Genomic DNA, 21,459 nt, shown 5'->3' on the forward strand with positions numbered 1-21,459 from the left:
CCAAATCTCATCACCCTTTCTCTATGTTTCCGGGGACGTCTTTCTTTACGTGCTGCACACACAGTTCAACCAAATCTCATCACCCTTTCTCTATGTTTCCGGGGACGTCTTTACATGCTGCACACACAGTTCAACCAAATCTCATCACCCTTTCTCTATGTTTCCGGGGACATCTTTATGTGCTGCACACACAGTTCAACCAAATCTCATCACCCTTTCTCTATGTTTCCGGGGACGTCTTTACATGCTGCACACACAGTTCAACCAAATCTCATCACCCTTTCTCTATGTTTCCGGGGACGTCTTTACGTGCTGCACACACAGTTCAACCAAATCTCATCACCCTTTCTCTATGTTTCCGGGGACGTCTTTACGTGCTGCACACACAGTTCCGCGACGACGTGTACCACAACATCCTGACCTCTGACCTGCCCAACCTGCTGGAGCACGGCAACATCACGGCGCTGACGCAGCTGTGGGGCTCGGGCCAGATCTCCAACTTCGAGTACCTCACGCACCTCAACAAGCACGCCGGGCGCTCCTTCAACGACCTCATGCAGTACCCCGTGTTCCCCTTCATCCTGCGGGACTACATCAGCGAGACGCTGGACCTGCAGGACACCGCCATCTACAGGTCGGCACGCCACACAGCACCTCCTTCCGTTCATGTTACTCATTCCAGCCATTTTTAGACCTGACGTCGAAATTCTACAAAAGAATAGCAGACCTACAAGCTCGTAGCTTGTAGATCTGCTATTTTTCAATAGCTAAAGGAGTTCCCGTTCAGAAGCCATTTATACGTGAGGCCAGATTCTAATAATCGCTTTTAAAACATGACGGTTTTCTGAAAAGCCCTACAGTATGTTTCCAGAACACAGTTTGCCGGCCACTGCTACAGAGCTGACAATGAGGTTATATCTTCCCTTCTTTTCTGGAGTCCTGCCTCAAAGCAGACCAGAGGTTTCCCTGATGTCATCACTAGGGACACATGCATCAGTAAGCAGGAACTGGGGATGGCAATGAAGGACCGGGAAGTCTGGCGTGGCATCGTGAAAATCCGGTCGAGAAATTATGATGACGATGATGTTTCTATTATCAGTGGTGCTCAAACTATTTCAAAATAATGAGCTAATCAGATTTCTTGTATGGGCTTTTCAGACTATCATTCATGAATAAGGTCAGGTGTGGTTAATTGACACATTGTCTGTCCTTGATTAATTCGATGCTCTTCTGCACAAGAATGAATGGATCTCCCTCTGGAGTCAAACTCGTGACTGCGGAGTTAACCCATTCTGACCTGAGATCAGATTCATACCAGGTTTCCACTGGACACACACTGGTCTGATTAACCCATTCTGACCTGAGATCAGATTCTAAAAATGTCAGTCGTTCTTCGATTTTTCAAAAATAGCAGACCTACAAGCTCGTATCGCGCCACTCGGTGGCGCGATATGAGCTTGTAGATCTGCTATTTTTCAATAGCTAAAGCATAACATGATGCTAACACCAAAATGGGTGCCCGGTCAGAATGGGTTAAGAAGCGCTCATCATTCATCAGTGCAACACGAGACAGCATCCATCCATCCACCCACCCACCCACCCATCCATCCATCCATCCACCCATCCCTCCACCCATCCATCCATCCATCCATCCATCCGTTATTTACTGCTGTTCTCTTCTCTTCCTTCGTGCCTCGTCTTCGCCATCGCTGCAGGAACCTGATCAAACCCATTGCCGTCCAGTCCAAGGAGAAAGAGGACCGCTACGTGGACAATTACAAAGTACGCCTCAGCCCACTATAGTACTATGTTTATGTTTATGTTTATTTATTTGATATGGGAAAAGGGAAAAGGGAACCCGCACACTCGTATGCTCCAAAAGATATATTTATTGACGACGTTTCGAGCCAAGGCTCTTCATCTGGTCAAAACGGGGTTTTCCCTTCTCTTTTCCTACGTCACTTTTTGAACCCAGCACCTCCACGAAGTGATGTGCGTATTTTATGGACATAACCATTACATTGCTCATTGCACAAATTGTAGATGCATCGTTTACAGTGTGTTAGCACATGTTGCTACTTTTCACCACTTGTCCACAGGAGACTTTTCTAAAATAAAATACAGTGACACTATAGTTTAAAGAAACACCCAGTCAAATACAAAACATTATACATTCTAATAATATTTACAGCAAAATTACAATACTCATTACATAATCTCCAATACACAAAGTAAACATAATCACTCTAGTGACCAGTCAGAAGCTATACATGTGAACACAGTTGATTTGTTGAAGTGTATGAAGTGTTGCGTTGCATTACCGAGAGCTCTGAGAGACGACGTGTGTGTGTGTGTGTGTGTGTGTGTGTGTGTGTGTGTGTGTGAATATCATAAGATTTTAGTCTACTAAATCTACAGTTGATTTAGTCGACTAAAATTTATTTTGGCGTGCCTTGATGCCATCGTAAGGCAGAATTTGTCCGAATTCTATTGAGAGGATGGCCCCTTGAGATGTAGAATCTCGTTTTAGAGGGGGTCCAATACATACACTTGCTGAAAATATCTGATCTACAAGCTAGTGGTTGTGTTTCCCCCTCCTACAGTACCTGGAGGAGGAGTACAGGAAGGTTATAACAGTGGTTGTGTTTCTCCTCCTCCTACAGTACCTGGAGGAGGAGTACAGGAAGGTTATAACAGTGGTTGTGTTTCTCCTCCTCCTACAGTACCTGGAGGAGGAGTACAGGAAGGTTATAACAGTGGTTGTGTTTCTCCTCCTCCTACAGTACCTGGAGGAGGAGTACAGGAAGGTTATAACAGTGGTTGTGTTTCTCCTCCTACAGTACCTGGAGGAGGAGTACAGGAAGGTTATAACAGTGGTTGTGTTTCTCCTTCCTACAGTACCTGGAGGAGGAGTACAGGAAGGTTATAACAGTGGTTGTGTTTCTCCTCCTACAGTACCTGGAGGAGGAGTACAGGAAGGTTATAACAGTGGTTGTGTTTCTCCTCCTACAGTACCTGGAGGAGGAGTACAGGAAGGTTATAACAGTGGTTGTGTTTCTCTCCTCCTACAGTACCTGGAGGAGGAGTACAGGAAGGTTATAACAGTGGTTGTGTTTCTCCTCCTACAGTACCTGGAGGAGGAGTACAGGAAGGTTATAACAGTGGTTGTGTTTCTCTCCTCCTACAGTACCTGGAGGAGGAGTACAGGAAGGTTATAACAGTGGTTGTGTTTCTCCTCCTCCTACAGTACCTGGAGGAGGAGTACAGGAAGGTTATAACAGTGGTTGTGTTTCTCCTCCTCCTACAGTACCTGGAGGAGGAGTACAGGAAGGTTATAACAGTGGTTGTGTTTCTCCTCCTCCTACAGTACCTGGAGGAGGAGTACAGGAAGGTTATAACAGTGGTTGTGTTTCTCCTCCTACAGTACCTGGAGGAGGAGTACAGGAAGGTTATAACAGTGGTTGTGTTTCTCCTTCCTACAGTACCTGGAGGAGGAGTACAGGAAGGTTATAACAGTGGTTGTGTTTCTCCTCCTACAGTACCTGGAGGAGGAGTACAGGAAGGTTATAACAGTGGTTGTGTTTCTCCTCCTACAGTACCTGGAGGAGGAGTACAGGAAGGTTATAACAGTGGTTGTGTTTCTCTCCTCCTACAGTACCTGGAGGAGGAGTACAGGAAGGTTATAACAGTGGTTGTGTTTCTCCTCCTACAGTACCTGGAGGAGGAGTACAGGAAGGTTATAACAGTGGTTGTGTTTCTCTCCTCCTACAGTACCTGGAGGAGGAGTACAGGAAGGTTATAACAGTGGTTGTGTTTCTCCTCCTACAGTACCTGGAGGAGGAGTACAGGAAGGTTATAACAGTGGTTGTGTTTCCCCCTCCTACAGTACCTGGAGGAAGAGTACAGGAAGGTTATAACAGTGGTTGTGTTTCTCCTCCTACAGTACCTGGAGGAGGAGTACAGGAAGGTTATAACAGTGGTTGTGTTTCTCTCCTCCTACAGTACCTGGAGGAGGAGTACAGGAAGGTTATAACAGTGGTTGTGTTTCTCTCCTCCTACAGTACCTGGAGGAGGAGTACAGGAAGGTTATAACAGTGGTTGTGTTTCTCTCCTCCTACAGTACCTGGAGGAGGAGTACAGGAAGGTTATAACAGTGGTTGTGTTTCTCTCCTCCTACAGTACCTGGAGGAGGAGTACAGGAAGGTTATAACAGTGGTTGTGTTTCTCTCCTCCTACAGTACCTGGAGGAGGAGTACAGGAAGGTTATAACAGTGGTTGTGTTTCTCTCCTCCTACAGTACCTGGAGGAGGAGTACAGGAAGGGTATACTGTAACAGTGGTTGTGTTTCTCCTCCTACAGTACCTGGAGGAGGAGTACAGGAAGGTTATAACAGTGGTTGTGTTTCTCTCCTCCTACAGTACCTGGAGGAGGAGTACAGGAAGGTTATAACAGTGGTTGTGTTTCTCTCCTCCTACAGTACCTGGAGGAGGAGTACAGGAAGGTTATAACAGTGGTTGTGTTTCTCCTCCTCCTACAGTACCTGGAGGAGGAGTACAGGAAGGTTATAACAGTGGTTGTGTTTCTCTCCTCCTACAGTACCTGGAGGAGGAGTACAGGAAGGTTATAACAGTGGTTGTGTTTCTCTCCTCCTACAGTACCTGGAGGAGGAGTACAGGAAGGTTAACTTATAACAGTGGTTGTGTTTCTCTCCTCCTACAGTACCTGGAGGAGGAGTACAGGAAGGTTATAACAGTGGTTGTGTTTCTCCTCCTACAGTACCTGGAGGAGGAGTACCGGAAGGGCGTACGTGATGACGACCCCATGCCTCCCGTGCAGCCCTACCACTACGGCTCACACTACTCCAACAGCGGCACGGTGCTCCACTTCCTGGTCCGCATGCCGCCCTTCACCAAGATGTTCCTGGCCTATCAGGGTGACTATTTTTTTTAGATTTTTCCAAAATAGCTACAAGCTCATAGCGCTGCACTGAGTGCTTGTAGATCTGCTATTTTTATCTGACATTTTAGAAAATGTCTTCTAAATCATGACCGTTTTCTGAAAAACCTCATGTTTCTATATCAGTGGTTCTCAATATTTCATGTCAAGGACCCCAGAAATTATATGTAATTGGCTGCTAACCCCCCCATCTGAAAAAGAATATATATTCAAAGGTTTGCGCCACATTTTCATGATTTTTTCAAAATAGCAGATCTATGATTCTTTGGCAAATAGCAATGCTAGTGTTCACCACAAATAAAACACTAGACATTAGTGATGTCTTCTTTGTTTTTTTTTATATACTGATAACCCATGTCTCTTTAACAAAAGATAACTTGTACTTTGTATGGCTCTCTGGATAAGAGCGTCTGCTAAATGCCTAAATTGTAGGTTGATCATTGTCGTTTATCTTCGGGGAGAAAAGCTTTTAGCGTCATTGAGTTCCACCTGTCTGCATCATGTCGGCAGCCTCTATCTAGGAACCCTTAATGTGCCTAATGGAGGAACTCAGATGTGAATGTGTGATACTACAGCACTGTGGTGGAGGTGGACCAGATTTGACCAGATTTCTGAAAAACCTATGTTTCTATGTCAGCGGTGCTCAAACTTTTTCATGTCAAGGACCCCCAGAATTATCTCTATTGGGCCACAGACCCCCATCTCAAAATATGTAGTTCCAGGGACCCCCCCGGAAGCCAATACTTTAGTTAAAAATGTTCGCTCTGAAATATATATTCAAAGATTTGCGGCACATTTTCACGGCTTTTCAAAAATAGCAGACCGATCTGTAGATCTGCTATTTTTCAATAGCTAAATTATAGCATAATGTTTAAAACACTGAAAGGGGTTCCTGCCTAGAATGGGTTAAATTAGTTAATAGGACAGGCAGACTCTTCACATACTAGAGCATGTGAAGAGCTGAAATAAGTGTCAGAGGTGAAATCGACATGTAAATATTAAATATAAATTGCTCTATAAGCCATATCTCCAAAACTGGTGGGTCAAACTGAACAACCAATATGTCAATTTGAAGCTATGATTCCCTGATTTCACATGACATGAAACCGAAAAGTAAAACAAAATGGCAGTCCCTCAGTCAAATTTAGTCACATACAGTATGTATTATTATTAACCTTGAAAACATGTTCTCTCTTAATGCTGTGAACCCTCTTTCTTTTGTCCAAATACTGACCGGTTCCCTGTCCAGTGTCACTTCCTCTAATATCCTTCTTCTTGTCATCGACTTTTTCCTTCATCTCTCCTCTCGCTTTTGATTCTCTGAAGTGCACCATCTTGTTTTAATGTGGTTGTAAATGAATGCTGCTCAGCAAAACAAGCTTCTCTGAGAGCCATGAAAGGGAAAATGTTTTTCAATCAGGGGAGCCGAATCTCTAATTAGTGTTGTGTGTGTTTTGGCCCTAATCAGACCAGAGCTTTGATATCCCGGACCGGACCTTCCATTCCATGAACACCACGTGGCGTCTCTCCTCCTACGAGTCCATGACCGACGTCAAAGAACTCATCCCGGAGTTCTTCTATCTCCCAGAATTCCTGGTCAACAGAGAGGGTAGGAGTTTAGATTTTCTTTTACCATTCTTTGAATCGATAATTTCTATCTTTAACCACTCTTGGAGCAGAATGAAACATGCTGTGAGCTTGTAGATTGGGTATTGTTTGACGGCTTTGAATTCTCTGAAAGTTTGAAAAGAAAATGCACACGATATATTTATCTTTTATTCTTTATTTCTTTATAGGGGTGCATACTTAGTTTAGACTACCGGTAGTCATTGGTTAGGTAGGTAAGGTTTGTGCATTAAAGGGTGCATTAAAACGACCGGATTAAGGTTGGTGAGGGGTGCGTTAAAACGACCGGATTAAGGTTGGTGAGGGGTGCGTTAAAACGACCGGATTAAGGTTGGTGAGGGGTGCGTTAAGACGACCGGATTAAGGTTGGTGAGGGGTGCGTTAAAACGACCGGATTAAGGTTGGTGAGGGGTGCGTTAAGACGACCGGATTAAGGTTGGTGAGGGGTGCGTTAAAACGACCGGATTAAGGTTGGTGAGGGGTGCGTTAAAACGACCGGATTAAGGTTGGTGAGGGGTGCGTTAAAACGACCGGATTAAGGTTGGTGAGGGGTGCGTTAAGGGTTGGGAGAGGGTTACGATTAGGTTTAGGTGTGCTGCCCCGTAGGAGGTGAGGGTTTGAGATAGGTTGTAGGACTAATGACTGGTCTAACCAATGACTATATATTTTTTTTTTTCTTCCTCTGAAGGCTTTGACTTCGGGGTGCGTCAGAACAGCGAGCGGGTCAACCACGTCAACCTGCCGCCCTGGGCCCGCAACGACCCCAGACTCTTCATCCTGATCCACCGCCAGGCGCTGGAGTCGGACCAGGTGTCCCAGACGCTGTGCCAGTGGATCGACCTGGTGTTCGGCCTCAAGCAGAAAGGCAAAGCCGCCGTCCACGCCATCAATGTCTTCCACCCGGCGGTAAGTAGTGTGTTCCACCGCCCAGCGGTGTGGAACTCTCTCTTCCCCTCTGCATATCAGACCTGGCAACCTCAGTTGATGACTTTAAGAGGAGGCTAAAAACCCTTGCTTTTAACTGATTTTAACTGATTCTCTTGTAACCTTATCTTAAATTTACTTTTAATTTCAACGAATTTCACTGACCAGATTTGAAGCTATTACCTTAGTTTTTTACCCTTGTTCAATTTTTTGCATTTATGTGAATTCCTTTTTACTTGTACGTAAAGCACTTTGAACTACACATTAAGTACTAACTAGACACTTATACCCATTGATACCTGAGCACCTGATTCTACAAAATGTCTTCTTAAATCAGAAGACATCTTAAATCCTACAACGGTCTTTTCTGGAAAAAATAATGTTTCCACATCAGTGGTTCTCAAACTGTTCCATGTCAAGGACCCTGAAAATAATATGTAATTGGCCGCCGACACCCATCTGAAAATATGTTGTTCCAGGCACGCATACAGACCCCCCACAATGTGTAACTGTTTTTAGATCATTTTGAAATTTTGTAAACCTATGTAATTTCACATGCATACCTTGTATTGTATTTTCTAATACTCGATGACACTGAAAATGACTTTGAGTTAATCAGTGTAATTTGGAGAATAAATAAAAGTTGAATTGTTTGGGCTAACGTTCTAGTTTCACTCCCTCTCCCCCCCTCCCCCCCCAAGACGTACTTCGGCATGGACGTTTCGGCCGTGGAGGACCCGGTCCAGCGCCGGGCCCTGGAGACCATGATCAAGACCTACGGCCAGACGCCCAGACAGCTGTTCAGCGCCACCCACGTCAGCCGGGCCGGACCCAGGCTCCTGATGGAGGGGGAGCTGCCCGCGGCCATGGGCCTCCTGGTGCAGCTGGCCTTCAGGGAGAACCGCGAGCAGGCCAAGGAGATAGTCTTCCCGGTAAGCTGTTCTACTGCCAGATGGGTCAACTTTAACTTAAAGGGACACTTCACCCTTTTTGCAAAAAAATATATGTTAATGCCGTTTAGAAGCTTTAGATCACTTTCCTGGGGGTATTTATGTGTGTAATATGTGGTTTTAGATATTTTAGATTGTAGCAGTGAGCCTGTTGTCTCTGATGTCATGGACACTGGGCTCACTTCCTTCCTGGACTACATGTTGTCTCAGTAAGACAGCTCTCCCCCCTATCCACAAGGAGGAGCAGTGCACCAAAAAATTATGGGAATTGTAGTCCAGGAAGGTAGTGAGACCAGTGTCCATGACATCAGAGACAAGAGGCTCACTGCTACAATCTAAAATATCTAAAACCACATATTACACACATAAATACCGCCAGGAAAGTGATCTAAAGCTTCTAAACGTCATTAACATATATTTTTTTGCAAAAAGGGTGAAGTGTCCCTTTAACTTAAAAACACAATCAGTGCCACCTGTTGGACAGAAAGTGTTGTGCAGGTGCCAGTGAAAGAGGACTAGTAAAAGAATAAATGAGCGTGTGTAATTGGGAGTTTGGTGCCTTTTTCAGCAAGCGTTGATGATAGGCACCATTAGATGATAACACCAGCTCTCTGATAACACCAGAGTCTCATCATGACAAGTGGCGTGCACAGATATACACTAGGGGGTGCTAGAGCACCACCTGCCCATGCCCTCTGGACATCAATGTGCCCTTTTGGAGGAAAAAAAAGAATCAATTGTACAGTATGTGGACCATGGTGACATTGATCAATTATTGATTGAAAAAAAAGCTTCTAATATAATATTTATGCCCCAAAATCTATAAATCTCACACTTTTAATGAAGGCAACCGGCCGGTTCCACGTGCTGCACAAGGTGCACTCTTTTCACATGAGCACCTGCCCTCTAAATGTCAACTGGATTAGAATGCGATTAGAATACGCACTGGTTTTCTCTGATGGGTATTGATCAGCTACGGTCCTAGCCTCCCTCCACTGGCTTCCTGTCCATTCCCCAATCAATAAATGGGCTGGCTCCCCTGTACCTGTCTGAACTCATTGACCCGTATGTTCCGCTCAGACCCCTCAGGTCAGCTGACAAGCTGACCTGAGGGGTCTGACCCCAAAACAAAATACCAAGACGAGAGGCCTTTCGCAGCGGCCGGCCCTAGACTCTGGGACAGCCTACCCCTCCACATTTGTTCTGCTACCTCATTAGAGGTTTTTAAGTCCCTATTGAAGACTCACTTTTTTTCTGTGGCCTTTGACAATGCCTGATTATGTAAATGTTATACTGTCTATAGCTCTATTTATTCTTATTTTGTCTTCCCTGTTCCTCCATATTGTTGCCATGCACTTTTGTTATGTTTGCATGAACTGTTCTGTCTTTTCTATTTTTTTTATCTGTACAGCACTTTGGTCGACCATTGGTCATTGTGATACGTGCTATATAAATAAAGTTTGAGTTGAGCTACAGCACAACTCAACCAACCATTGTTCCAGAAGTGTAATATCATGGATATGATTGGGTGGGTTTTTCTCACATGAAGTCCATCTCTCTCTACCGTGTTTCTGCAGAGCCCCCTCCCCTGGATCAAGGGTCTGAAGTGGGGTGAATATGTGGGCTCTCCCAGTGCTCCGGACCCAGTGGTGTGCTTCAGCCAGCCCCACGGGGAGAGGTTTGGGTCTCTGCTGGCTCTGCCCACGCGGGCCATCTGCGGCCTGTCGCGCAACTTCTGCCTCATGATGATCTACAGCAAGGAACAAGGTATCATTATTTTTTTCCCAGGAAATGAATCCAAATGTATTTTTCCCATAGGCATTTCAAAACAAATAATTACAATTAAGAAGAAAAACAACAAAAAAGTGTTTTCTTCTACTTTCTAATTCTTTGTTTGGCCCGAAAAATTGTGTTTGTTGTCATGATTTGTCACGACAAGAGTTGGCTTTGTCAGCGGCGTAAACGTCTTTAAATAAATACTTTCTGAAAAGGAAAATGAACGGGGATTTATTTTCCGGGTCTCTCGAGGGGGCGGGACTGCGACGCTCTATGGGGTACACACATTTCTCAGCCAATCAAATCATCGCTACGGGGTACACACAAAGCTCCTCAAAAAGCTCAAATTGTGAAAATAATCAATCTACAAAAAGAATGAATATCACAACCCGTCGCATCGTGACTTTTGTGAGCTTGTAGATATTTTCATGTATATATTTTTTGCCATCTTCACTATTGTTGCATGACACCGTGCAACGTTGAAATAAAAATGCTTCTCAATGTATTTGAAAAATAATGGATAGAATGAACACTTAAGACAATAATGAATTCCTGTTCCAGGTGTGAGGAGCATGCACAGCACAGACATCCAGTGGTCGGCCATCTTGAGCTGGGGCTACGCCGACAACATGCTGCGTCTGAAGAGCAAGCAGAGCGAACCGCCCATCAACTTCATCCAGTGCTCACAGCTCCACCAGGTGGGCTAATGATCACTGGTGTTTCCGTCCACTAAAACCAAGACCAGAAATGTTTGTCGACTAACTTTTTTTTCACTGACGAAAACTAAGCTATGATGACTAAAACTAAGACTAAATATATTGACAATTTCGTCAACATATAAAAACTAGACTAAAATGTTAGACAGGGACTAGTGGACAAGAATTTGTCACTGAATGTCTCACTACATTATCTAGTTTACTCACTGTGTGTGTGTGTGTGTGTGTGTGTGTGTGCGCCTGTGTGTGTGTGTGTGTGTGTGTGTGTGTGTGTGTGTGTGCACCAGGTGACCAGCTGTGCCTGGGTGCCCGATAGCTGCCAGCTCTTCACGGGCAGCAAGTGTGGAGTCATCACCGCCTACAGCAACCGTTTCACCAGCACTACGGTGGGTTACCATGACAACCAAACCCCACACACACACACACACACACACTCCTCTGCTTCCTCTAATCAACCACCTCCACCCACCCACCCACCCTCCATTATCCCCCCACCCACCCACCCTCCTCCACCCACCAACACCTCCACCAGCACCAGACTCCATCCACTCTCTGCCGGCTTCATTAGACGTTATCGTCCCTGTCGGGCAGAAAACCTCGTATTTACAATTTTAGTACAGATATTATTTTTGAGTGGTGCAACAACCACTCCAAGGAACAGCAATGTCCGTGTCCGCCTATATGTGTCATCCGCCTATGTATGTGTTAATGAGCACGAGTATGACTATTAGTACCAGTAGGGGGCGCTGTTGGGCCAGAAACAGAGATAGTGCTGTATTGTTGCCTGCTAATGAGAGAGAGAGAGAGGAGGGGGGGAGGGAGTTGCACCACTCAGTTCACACGGGTGTGATTTTTTTTTTACAATTTTACAGATTTTTATTTTTTTTCTAAATGAATTCCCTTGCTTTGTCATACAACTGTGTCGCACCAAAGTAGCGAGAATAGCTAAATCTACAAGCTCCCAACTGGAGGTCTTGTAGACAGTGGTTAACCCATTTAGACCTGAGGCCATTCTTTTTTTTAAAAGGGCTTCTAAATTCTAACAGTTTTCTGAAAATGTCAGTCGTTCTCAACCTTTCCATGTCAAGGACCCGCGGAATTATATAGTATTTGGCCGCCGACCCCCCATCTGAAAATATGTTGTTCCATCCAGGGACATCCCCCAGAAGCAAAGATTTGAGTTAAAAACGTTCGCTCTGAAAGAATATGTATATTCAAAGATTTGCAGTTTGCTCCACATTTTCATGATTTTTCAAAAATAGCAGACCTACTGTACAAGCTCGTAGCGTAGCACTCGGTGGCGCGCTATGAGCTTGTAGATCTGCTATTTTTCAATAGATAAAGTATAACATAATGCTTAAAACACCAAAAGGGGTTAAGTCGTCTGTCTGTGGGGTTGTATACATAATTGAACCGATAAAAAGCCAGAGCTTGAGACTAAATAATAGCTACATTGGATCCATTGGGAACACGGGTCCGTCTGTCCATCGGTGTATCCGTCTATCCGTCCGTACATCCGTCCTTCCGTCCTCCCCTCCCCTTTCCTGAAAAGCAACAGTTTTTGGACATACAAGGTTTTGCACCTCGACAGCGAATGATATCACGTTGCCGTAGAAACGGCATCCATTGAGCCACTACTCGTAGTGGGAATTATTGGTCTGGGAGTTCAGTCATCAAAGCTTTATGAAGCTCTCATGGCTTCCTATCAGCAGACAGCCAGGCTCTCTCTCTCACTCTGTGTGGCCATTGATTTGATTAACAACCTTTTTCCGGAGATTTCTATGACTCATTTGTGCACACAAGAGTCTGTGAGGTGAGGTGGTGGTGGTGGTGTGATGGTGGGGAGGGGGTGTAGCACATATCTCCCCCTAACCACTTAGACCTTATTCTGTACTTAGTCATGGAGAAGGGTGTCGCATGGCGGAAGTAGAGGACTATCAAGCTCAGAAGGCGTCGCGCCTTGAAGCTAATTATATATCGGCTATTTTTGAAGGAAGGACATCATCAAAACGGGGGACACCCCCAAGTGATGCAATGCACACACACACAGGCTCCGATTAACCTATCTTGGGTGGGAACACCTTTTGGTGTTACAAAAAGCATTATGTTATACTTTAGCTATTGAAAAATAGCAGATCTACAAGCTCTGTAGATCTGTAAGCTCTCCTATACCGCATGCATTCTTCCTGCCTTCTTTCTGCATATGGTTCCTGTTTGTTGTTATTATGCACCGTTTGCTCCCACCGCCACCCCAAAAATAAGCAGCTTTGACTCCTCATGCATAGAAGGAAGCATGAGGTCAGTGTCCAGTCCAGTGTCTCCCCCCCCCAAAAAAAGTGGGTTACAAAATGGGATAAAAAAGAAAGTACACTCATTAGAGCTATAACCGTTTGTTTGATGTGTTTCAGCCCTCAGAGATGGAGGTGGAGTCTCAGGTCCACCTGTACGGACACACGGGGGAAGTCACCAGCCTGTTCGTCTGTAAGCCATACAGCATCCTCATCAGTGTGAGCCAGGACGGAACCTGCATCCTCTGGGACCTCAACAGGTATGTTGTACAACACACATCCTCACTCAGAGTGCCGTGATTTTCTGTTTTGTATGTGTCTATCTATGGAGATAACATTACTCTAATAGACCCCCAGGCGTGGTTAGAATATTGAAATATGTCACTCTAATAGCGGGATCACGGCATTCCATCTTTAAGGAGCTACAAGCACAAAACCGCCTGAATTCCCATTATATATATTATCTAGTTACGTTCTTAGCTTACGCATGTTTCATGATAAATGCATTTTATGTATGTGATGTATTCCCATGCTTTTTGTTCTTGCCTAATGTAAATCTCTCTGGATTAAGAGCGTCTGCTAAATGCCTACATTGTTAAATTGTTGATCCCTGAGCCTGTGGTGTCATTCCAGGCTGTGTTATGTACAAAGTCTGACGGGTCACAAGAGTCCTGTGACAGCCGTGTCCGCCAGCGAGACCACAGGAGACATCGCTACAGTTTGTGACTCAGGTGAGAAACGCATCGTGCCGTAAATCTATATTAATCAATATATATTCTTTCAGAGTGGACATTTTTAACTCAAATCTTTGCTTCTGGGGGGTCCCTGGAACTACATATTTTGAGATGGGGGTTGGAGGCCAAATACATGTAATTTTGGGGGTCCTTGACATGAAATAGTTTGAGCACAACTCACATAGAAACATAGTTTTTTTTCTGTTTTTATTTGTTGACGAAATTGTCAATTATATTTAGTCTTAGCTTTAGTCGTCATAGCTTAGTTTTAATTTTGTTTCCGTCAGTGGAAAAAGGGTAGTCGACGAACATTTTTCGTCTTACTTTTAGTCGACGAAAACAACACTGGAGTGATGCTAATTATGGTCCTTTTAGAAGGTTTGCTGAATATTTGCCTTTTTTCATACGACGTCATACCTGGTTTCTGATTGGATGTACTGTATGTGCAGTGGGCGGCGGCAGTGACCTGCGCCTGTGGACGGTGAACGGCGACCTGATTGGCCACGTCCACTGCCGAGAGATCATCTGCTCCGTGGCGTTCTCCAATCAGCCGGAGGGCGTGTCTGTGAACGTCATCGCTGGCGGCCTAGAGAACGGCGTCGTAAGGTAAAAGTGGTGATTTTTATTGTGCTTTCAACATTTTTAATCGGTTAGGGGCGGTGGCGGTGGCTCAGGGGTAGAGTGGCCGGATGGGAACCGCAAGGTTGCCAGTTCGAACCCGTGCTCCCCCAGAGTTAGTGTCGAAGTGTCCTTGAGCAAGACACTGAACCCCTAATTGCTCCTGATGTGCTGGTCGGTACCTTGCATGGTTTCCTCCGCCATCGGTGTATGAATGTGTGAATGTAATGCACAATCTATGTAAAGCTATTATAAATGCACCATTTTGGTTCGTTCTTGACGTCTCAAGCTCTTGAAATAACCCCCCCCCCCCCCCCCTGGATTACCTTATACTTTCCTCATCTCCAGGCTTTGGAGCACCTGGGATCTGAAGCCAGTGAGAGAAATCACCTTCCCCAAGTCCAGCAAACCCATCATCAGGTTAAATACATTTTTTCCTTTCACACAGGCCTTTGTTTTCATTCCATGTCTATATATACTGAATACTGTACCTTATGTCTGCTGCCATTTCTTCAGGCCTGTACATCTGACAGACTCAGAGTTGATATAAACACAAGGAGCTGTTAAAGTGTTTAATTCGCCGTTTTTTAATAATTCAAAAGAAAGAGCGGATTTGTCACGGACCTGATGACGCGTTATGATGACGGGGGAAAAAAAGAGTTCAATGCAAGTGAACGAGGTTTGTTTGGACTACAACAACAGGCTGTCCATGCTGTTTTGGTTTCGCATCGTAATGGCAGCATGTTTTTCTCTTCAACAACAACCCATGGGACTATTTTCTCGTGGATTTTTTGCGTTATGCTCCAAAGGTAATAGATCGATCCCGGCAGCCTAGGTGGTTTGATTTGGTCTAATTTAAAACAGTAGAAGTGTTTTAATAGTGATTCTTGTGCAGAGATGACGCTCTGTTCAGTCAGTGTAGCATGGATGGACCTAAATGTGTGTGGGGCGGGGTTTACTCAACAATGGAAGCATTTTTCTAATTTGTACTTCTACTTCAAAGACAAAAGAACGGTGGTTTTACTTACGGACCATTCTGTATTTTTGCCTCCAGATGGTTACTATGATGATCATGTTTATATGCTCATTATACCCAAGATTATGTGTTAAAGTTATATAATTGTTTGTTCTTTTCAAAAGGTAGCTTATTTTAAATAATATCTATCTATAAATGCACCGTACGGCGTACGTGTGTACTGTACGTCTGTAATGCACGTACCGGTAACTCCAGAACCGTTCGCCCCACCGACGTCAAATTTGACACCCGCGTTCCACTCCCCCCACAGGGAGTGGAGTGCAGTGCCCGGTGTCCAGTCGGTCGGACCCACGGTTGTCCAGAACCGCCACAAAAGGCCACAAAAAGCCCGGGCTCTGGACAGGGCCCCGCCCCAAGGTCCATATATGGAGCTGGCCTGTTCTGACATCACAACACTCCATATTTGGAGCATGCCTGACACAGAACTCCATATATAGGAATAAAGGGACACAGAAGAGACGGATACAGAAATCTCCATATATGGTCATAAAAGGGACACAGACAGATGGGTGGAACGGGTACTCCGACAAGGGGACAACGGGTATTGCATAGCCGGGTGGGGGCAATGTATCTCCAACTTCCATCGTTACAAGCATCTCCAACTTGCATCGTTCCAAGTAGGCCAGTGCCCAACCGGCACACCGCTCTTAATAGGCTAAAGTATTATTTAATACATAAGAAAAACACCCAAATAGTGTAATTCATAATTGCCTGAAATGAAATGTCATTAATCCTAGACCGCACAATCTCTGATCCTGAAGACCTTCATAGGGCAACATTAGATCATTATAAACTAGGCCAACCAAGTCTTCACATACTGTAAGTGTAACTGTTGTAACTAGTACAGTATACAGTACACTATGCAGCAGTGGAAACCTCACGAAGCAAAAAAAGAGCTTATGATTTAACCCATTTAGACCTGAGGACGATTCTACAAATGTCTTCTAAATCCTGACAGTTTTCTGGAAAAAACCCAATGTTTCTATGTCGGTCGTTCTCAAACATTTTCATGTCAAGAACCCCCAAGATTATATATGTAATTGGCCGCCGACCCCCATCTGAAAATATGTTGTTCCAGGGACCCTCCCAGAAGCAAAGATTTTAACTTTGCTCTGAAAGAATATATATTCAAAGATTTGCATTTTTTTTGTACGATTTTTCAAAAATGGCAGATCTACAAGCTCGTATCGCGGCACTCGGTGCCGCGATATGAGCTTGTAGATCTGCTGTTTTTCAATAGCTAAAGTATAACATCATGCTTACAACACCAAACACCAAAAGGGGTTCCCTTCCCACTTCCCGCCCTGAAGGGGTTAAAGATGTCATGAAGCCCCTCCCTGCACCAGAGATAAAGCACCAGTGCGGTAGAGGTGTCCCTTCCCAGTTGAATTATGCTGTGTGACTCATGCACACACTACAGTACAGTACAGCACAGTACAGTGTATGGAAGTGAACCAACTCAGAATCCAGCTCTCTCTTAGTAAGCATCCATATTAACCCATTTTGGGCGGGAGGGAACCCCTTTTGGTGTTGGCATTATGTTATGCTTTAGCTATTGAAAAATAGCAGATCTACAAGCTCGTAGCGCGCCACCGAGTGGCGCGCTACGAGCTTGTAGGTCTGCTATTTTTGAAAAAAATCGAAGAACGACTGACATAGAAACATAGCTTTTTCAGAAAACTGTCAGGATGTAGAAGACATTTTTTAGAATCTGATCTCAGGTCAAAATGGGTTAATTCTGTCGTCGATGCTAAATGGTTTAACGTGAAGTAGTGCAAGTCGTTTTTTTCCCCATTTGGGGGCTTGATGTGGCCGTCTATCTTTTTTTTTTATATTTTTTTTATCCCACGATTTTGTAACCCATTTTTCACCCCTGTGTCAATCATCTAATATTCTAATGTGATCCTGGGCTCTACACACCCTCCACCAACCTAGTCCCCTTATATTGGGGACAAGGGGAGAGCAACGGACTAGAACTCATGCTTCCTTCATGCCTGAGTGTCCAAGTTAAGTTGCTCCTTTACACCTGACAGGGGGGAGTTTCCCTGGTTGGACGTACTGTAGCGCGTGGAAGGAACACGTTATTCCAACCAGTTCCTTTCCCCTCCATCAGGCTGGCCAGGGGGGAGGCACCAGTTTGTCGTCTGTTTATCTTAACCGCCCCGTGCTCTCGTCCTTTTCTCCCCCTCAGCCTGACGTACTCGTGCGACGGACACCACCTGTACACGGCCAACAGCGAGGGCACGGTGATGGCCTGGTGCCGACGGGACCAGCAGAGGATGAAGCTGCCCATGTTCTACTCCTTCCTGAGCAGCTATGCTGCAGGCTGACGCCTCCCTGAGGCGGTACACTGCGCTGTACCCTGACTTTATACGGCTCTCTCTCTCTCTCTCTCTCTCTCTCTCTCTGCACCAGCCTTACCAAGAGCAATTCCTCCTCCTCCTCCTCCTCCTCCCCCCAGGGAGAGGAAGATGTGTCGGCATGACCCTGACAGAAACCTCAACACACACACACACACACACACACACACACACACACACACACACACACACACACACACACCCTGAACTACCTACCCCGACCTCGACCTAAAGCCATTCCCCCATCTAATCAAACTCTACCACTGAGAGCCACTCCCACTCCCAGACTAAAGCAATGATATGAAAATAGTATTATATGTATATATATTTATAGACCTACTTAAATGGAATGTGGGTGGACAGAGATGGATGATTTTTTTTGGCTGAGGTTGCAACAGACACTTTAATACAAAACATGGATTTTTGGATGTTTTCGTTTTGTTTCGTTTTGTTTGTTTGGTTTTTTTTGCTCGGTTTTGTCTTTTTTCTCCTCCTCCCCTTGTTTGGTTTTGCGCATTCGAGTCCTTTGTGTTCCCTTGTCATGCGATGACCCCTCTGGGCTGATATTGATTGAATGTGGGTGTTCCCGGTATAAGCTGCTATAATAAGACCGGCCAAAGGGCCGGTCGGTCGAGTCAGATTCTGGAGCACGAAGAGCCCCCGAGTCTGACCTCCAGAGTGCATGTACGTGCGTGACCTCCACAGTGCATGTACGTGCGTGACCTCCACAGTGCATGTACGTGCGTGACCTCCACAGTGCATGTACGTGCCTCCTGCATGCAGCAGGCGTTTCGTTGGCCTGACAGATTGTTGCACGAGGCTCAGAAAGCACCTCGTCTCGCTGAGAGCCAATCCCTCGTGGGACGGAGAACACCGTTGTCTGTGTCACTCAAACATGAACACACTAGTCTGTTTATTCCTAAATCCTGTGACCCTTGAATCTCTGTCTGGATTAGAACGACTTAGGCAGGAGGAAAACGGGGAGTTTTGGGATGTTTCTGGGTTTTAATTGAATGACGTTTCTTTGCATGGCAGAATGATGTTGACGTTTGTGCGATTGTTAAAACTACAGCTGTTCCATTCCATCATGATAAGGCCAGCTTTGTCCTCGACCTCGATAATGATTGAACACCAACGGAGTCTCATCTTTTAATCTTACTCCTCTCGTGTCCTGCTGTCTTAAAATTGTCTCCCAAAATGCAACAACATGAACCAACTTCTCCAAGATCACTTGAGTTCATTGTTGACGGGCAGAGAATAAAAGCAATGATGGAACAATCAGCGCTATCTTAACACTGTATGTGACCCGGCATTCCTTTGTTGCATGATATTATCTAACTTCAGCCACTGTATCAGCTGAGCCCGAGGTTGGATAATGAGGGTATGGCGATATATATATAATATTGCGTGATATTTTATTTATCATAAATCACATGCCCATAGCCGCCCGCCTTCATCCACATTGAAAGTGGCATTTGATTGACACTTTAATTTAACAAATAGATTCGCATTACTGTCAGCGAGGAATTACCCTGGCTAATGAAATGGTAGTCCTGCTAGGATTACCAGACAGACAGACAGACAGTGTGGGGAAGGAGTTGGCTGAGACCATGGTATAATACATGCTGCCTCGCTCTTATTTGTAAGCAGGCGTCCTGTGAACCATCGAAGGTCCACTAGCTGTTTTCCCCGCTCTCCGTTTTCAACGTTTGGTTCCTTTTGTGCCTGGATGAAGTTTATGATGCCGATTGGGCATGTATCACCCCTTTCTAGTCTTAAAAATAACACCTCACCCTTCAGGGAAAATAAAGGCTGGGAATGTGATAAAGCATATGTTGTTGTGTACCCCCACACAGAGACATTCCTATGGCTATGAGAACCTGAACAGAGTTGCACAAGAAGGAGGGGATTTTCGTGGGCCAGGTCATCTTAACGGGCCGTCCTGTTCTGCCGCTCCGAAGAGTTTTGAGGTCCAGCCTGATCTGAGAGAAGCATCTGTTCTCACCTTCCTTGCTTCAGGCAACACAGTTACTGATCAATAAGAGGAAAGGTCTCCTCTGCCTTTCTTTGGGGGATAGTAAACGACAACAAAAAAACAAACCGCTATACCACGTTTCATTCCATTCTCTCCACCTTCTGCACGTTCAATGTGTTTCATATCTCTGTGGTCTTTAACTGAAATGGAAGAATGCAAAGCACTTTTTTCCCCCCCCTCTCTCTCTCATTTTGTTTTGGCCTCAGAGCTTTTAGATTTCATTCCATCCACTGACGAATAATGCACATAACCCAACGTAAATCTATACAGGATTACCTCAGTCTGAGATGGTAATTATTCAGAAAGTATATAAAATTTAGCTCCATCATTCTAAAAATGGCAGTGATTAAGCATTCATGTTTGTTTTTGAAGATATTCAGCTCAGCAGGGTCCTTGACGGGGTTCCTATACATTGTACATTTCACACCTGTGTTCAACTCAAAATGTGTTTACAAGAAAAAGGGAAAACGTCTTTATCATTTCTGGACTATATATACTTATATATATATATATGTTTGTTACTTGATTTTTTTCCTTCTGATTCAGCTGACCCTGAACTAATGCTGTGTAGTTTGTGCGGCGCCTGTTTTTTTTAACCCATTTTGGGCATTATGTTATGCTTTAGCTTTATTGAAAAATAGCAGATCTACAAGCTCATAGCGCGCCACCGAGTGGCGCGCTACGAGCTTGTAGATCTGCTATTTTTGAAAAATCAAAGAACGACTGACATTAGAAACATAGCTTTTTCAGAAAACTGTCGGGATGTAGAAGACATTTTTTAGAATCTCGATCTCATGTCAAAATGGGTTAAAGAAAAACAAGCAGGGACGCAAAAGGATGTTGCTGTTTGATTACTCCATGATGTTTACAGTGCTCTTATAATGCTTGCTTCTGTACATACAGTATGTGTTGCTCCTATATGCCTTTCTCCGCTCTCAAAGTTGCATCTCCAGACTGTTGTATGGTCTCCTCCTCGAGCATCAGCAGGCATAGAAGATTGTATGAATGATATTTTGAAGAAAATGACAAAATGTTGCAGGGAGGAAAATAAGGCTACTAAAAGATTTGTCTTTAATATGCTTTCCAAAACAGAAGGAAATATTTGAGTGTTATTTTTCTGTTGATGAATTAAGCTATGCATAATTTAAGGTAATTGTCTTATGTTACTTAATGTGTATTGATCCCCCCCCTCCCCCCCTCATTGTTTGCCTTTCTGGACTGGTTTATGATTTATTTGGCATCCAGGAATTAAATCCTGATGGCATATTTTTCTGTTTGTTCGTTTTCTTTTTTGTATGTATGGATAAACCAAGTGACCAATATTATAAATACATATATAATATTTAAGAGACTTTTAGTTGAATGTTCTGATCTGTTTTCGTCGCCTTTATACCTTGACTATTTGTCAATTATTGTGTAATGTGGGCCGTTGGTGGGAAG

The 21,459-nt window shown here is 44.5% G+C and overlaps 1 protein-coding gene across 1 annotated transcript in view; it reads left to right on the forward strand.

Annotated features, from left to right (window-relative positions):
- Positions 1-20,633, forward strand: part of lyst (lysosomal trafficking regulator) — a 122,351-nt gene extending 101,718 nt beyond the window's left edge. Inside the window, exons 44-57 of the mRNA XM_080782618.1 lie at positions 390-634; positions 1,716-1,782; positions 4,777-4,933; positions 6,425-6,565; positions 7,271-7,488; positions 8,208-8,438; positions 10,034-10,223; positions 10,794-10,930; positions 11,236-11,334; positions 13,357-13,496; positions 13,870-13,967; positions 14,420-14,576; positions 14,937-15,008; positions 17,816-20,633. Coding sequence (XP_080638744.1) covers positions 390-634; positions 1,716-1,782; positions 4,777-4,933; positions 6,425-6,565; positions 7,271-7,488; positions 8,208-8,438; positions 10,034-10,223; positions 10,794-10,930; positions 11,236-11,334; positions 13,357-13,496; positions 13,870-13,967; positions 14,420-14,576; positions 14,937-15,008; positions 17,816-17,954 — 2,091 coding nt within the window. The 3' untranslated portion in view covers positions 17,955-20,633. The remainder of the gene's footprint in view (positions 1-389; positions 635-1,715; positions 1,783-4,776; positions 4,934-6,424; positions 6,566-7,270; positions 7,489-8,207; positions 8,439-10,033; positions 10,224-10,793; positions 10,931-11,235; positions 11,335-13,356; positions 13,497-13,869; positions 13,968-14,419; positions 14,577-14,936; positions 15,009-17,815) is intronic.
- Positions 20,634-21,459: the final 826 nt, after the last annotated feature.

The sequence above is a fragment of the Protomyctophum bolini genome, assembly GCF_963924005.1.
Source record: "Protomyctophum bolini genome assembly, chromosome: 14".
NCBI classification, from domain to species: Eukaryota; Metazoa; Chordata; class Actinopteri; order Myctophiformes; family Myctophidae; genus Protomyctophum; species Protomyctophum bolini.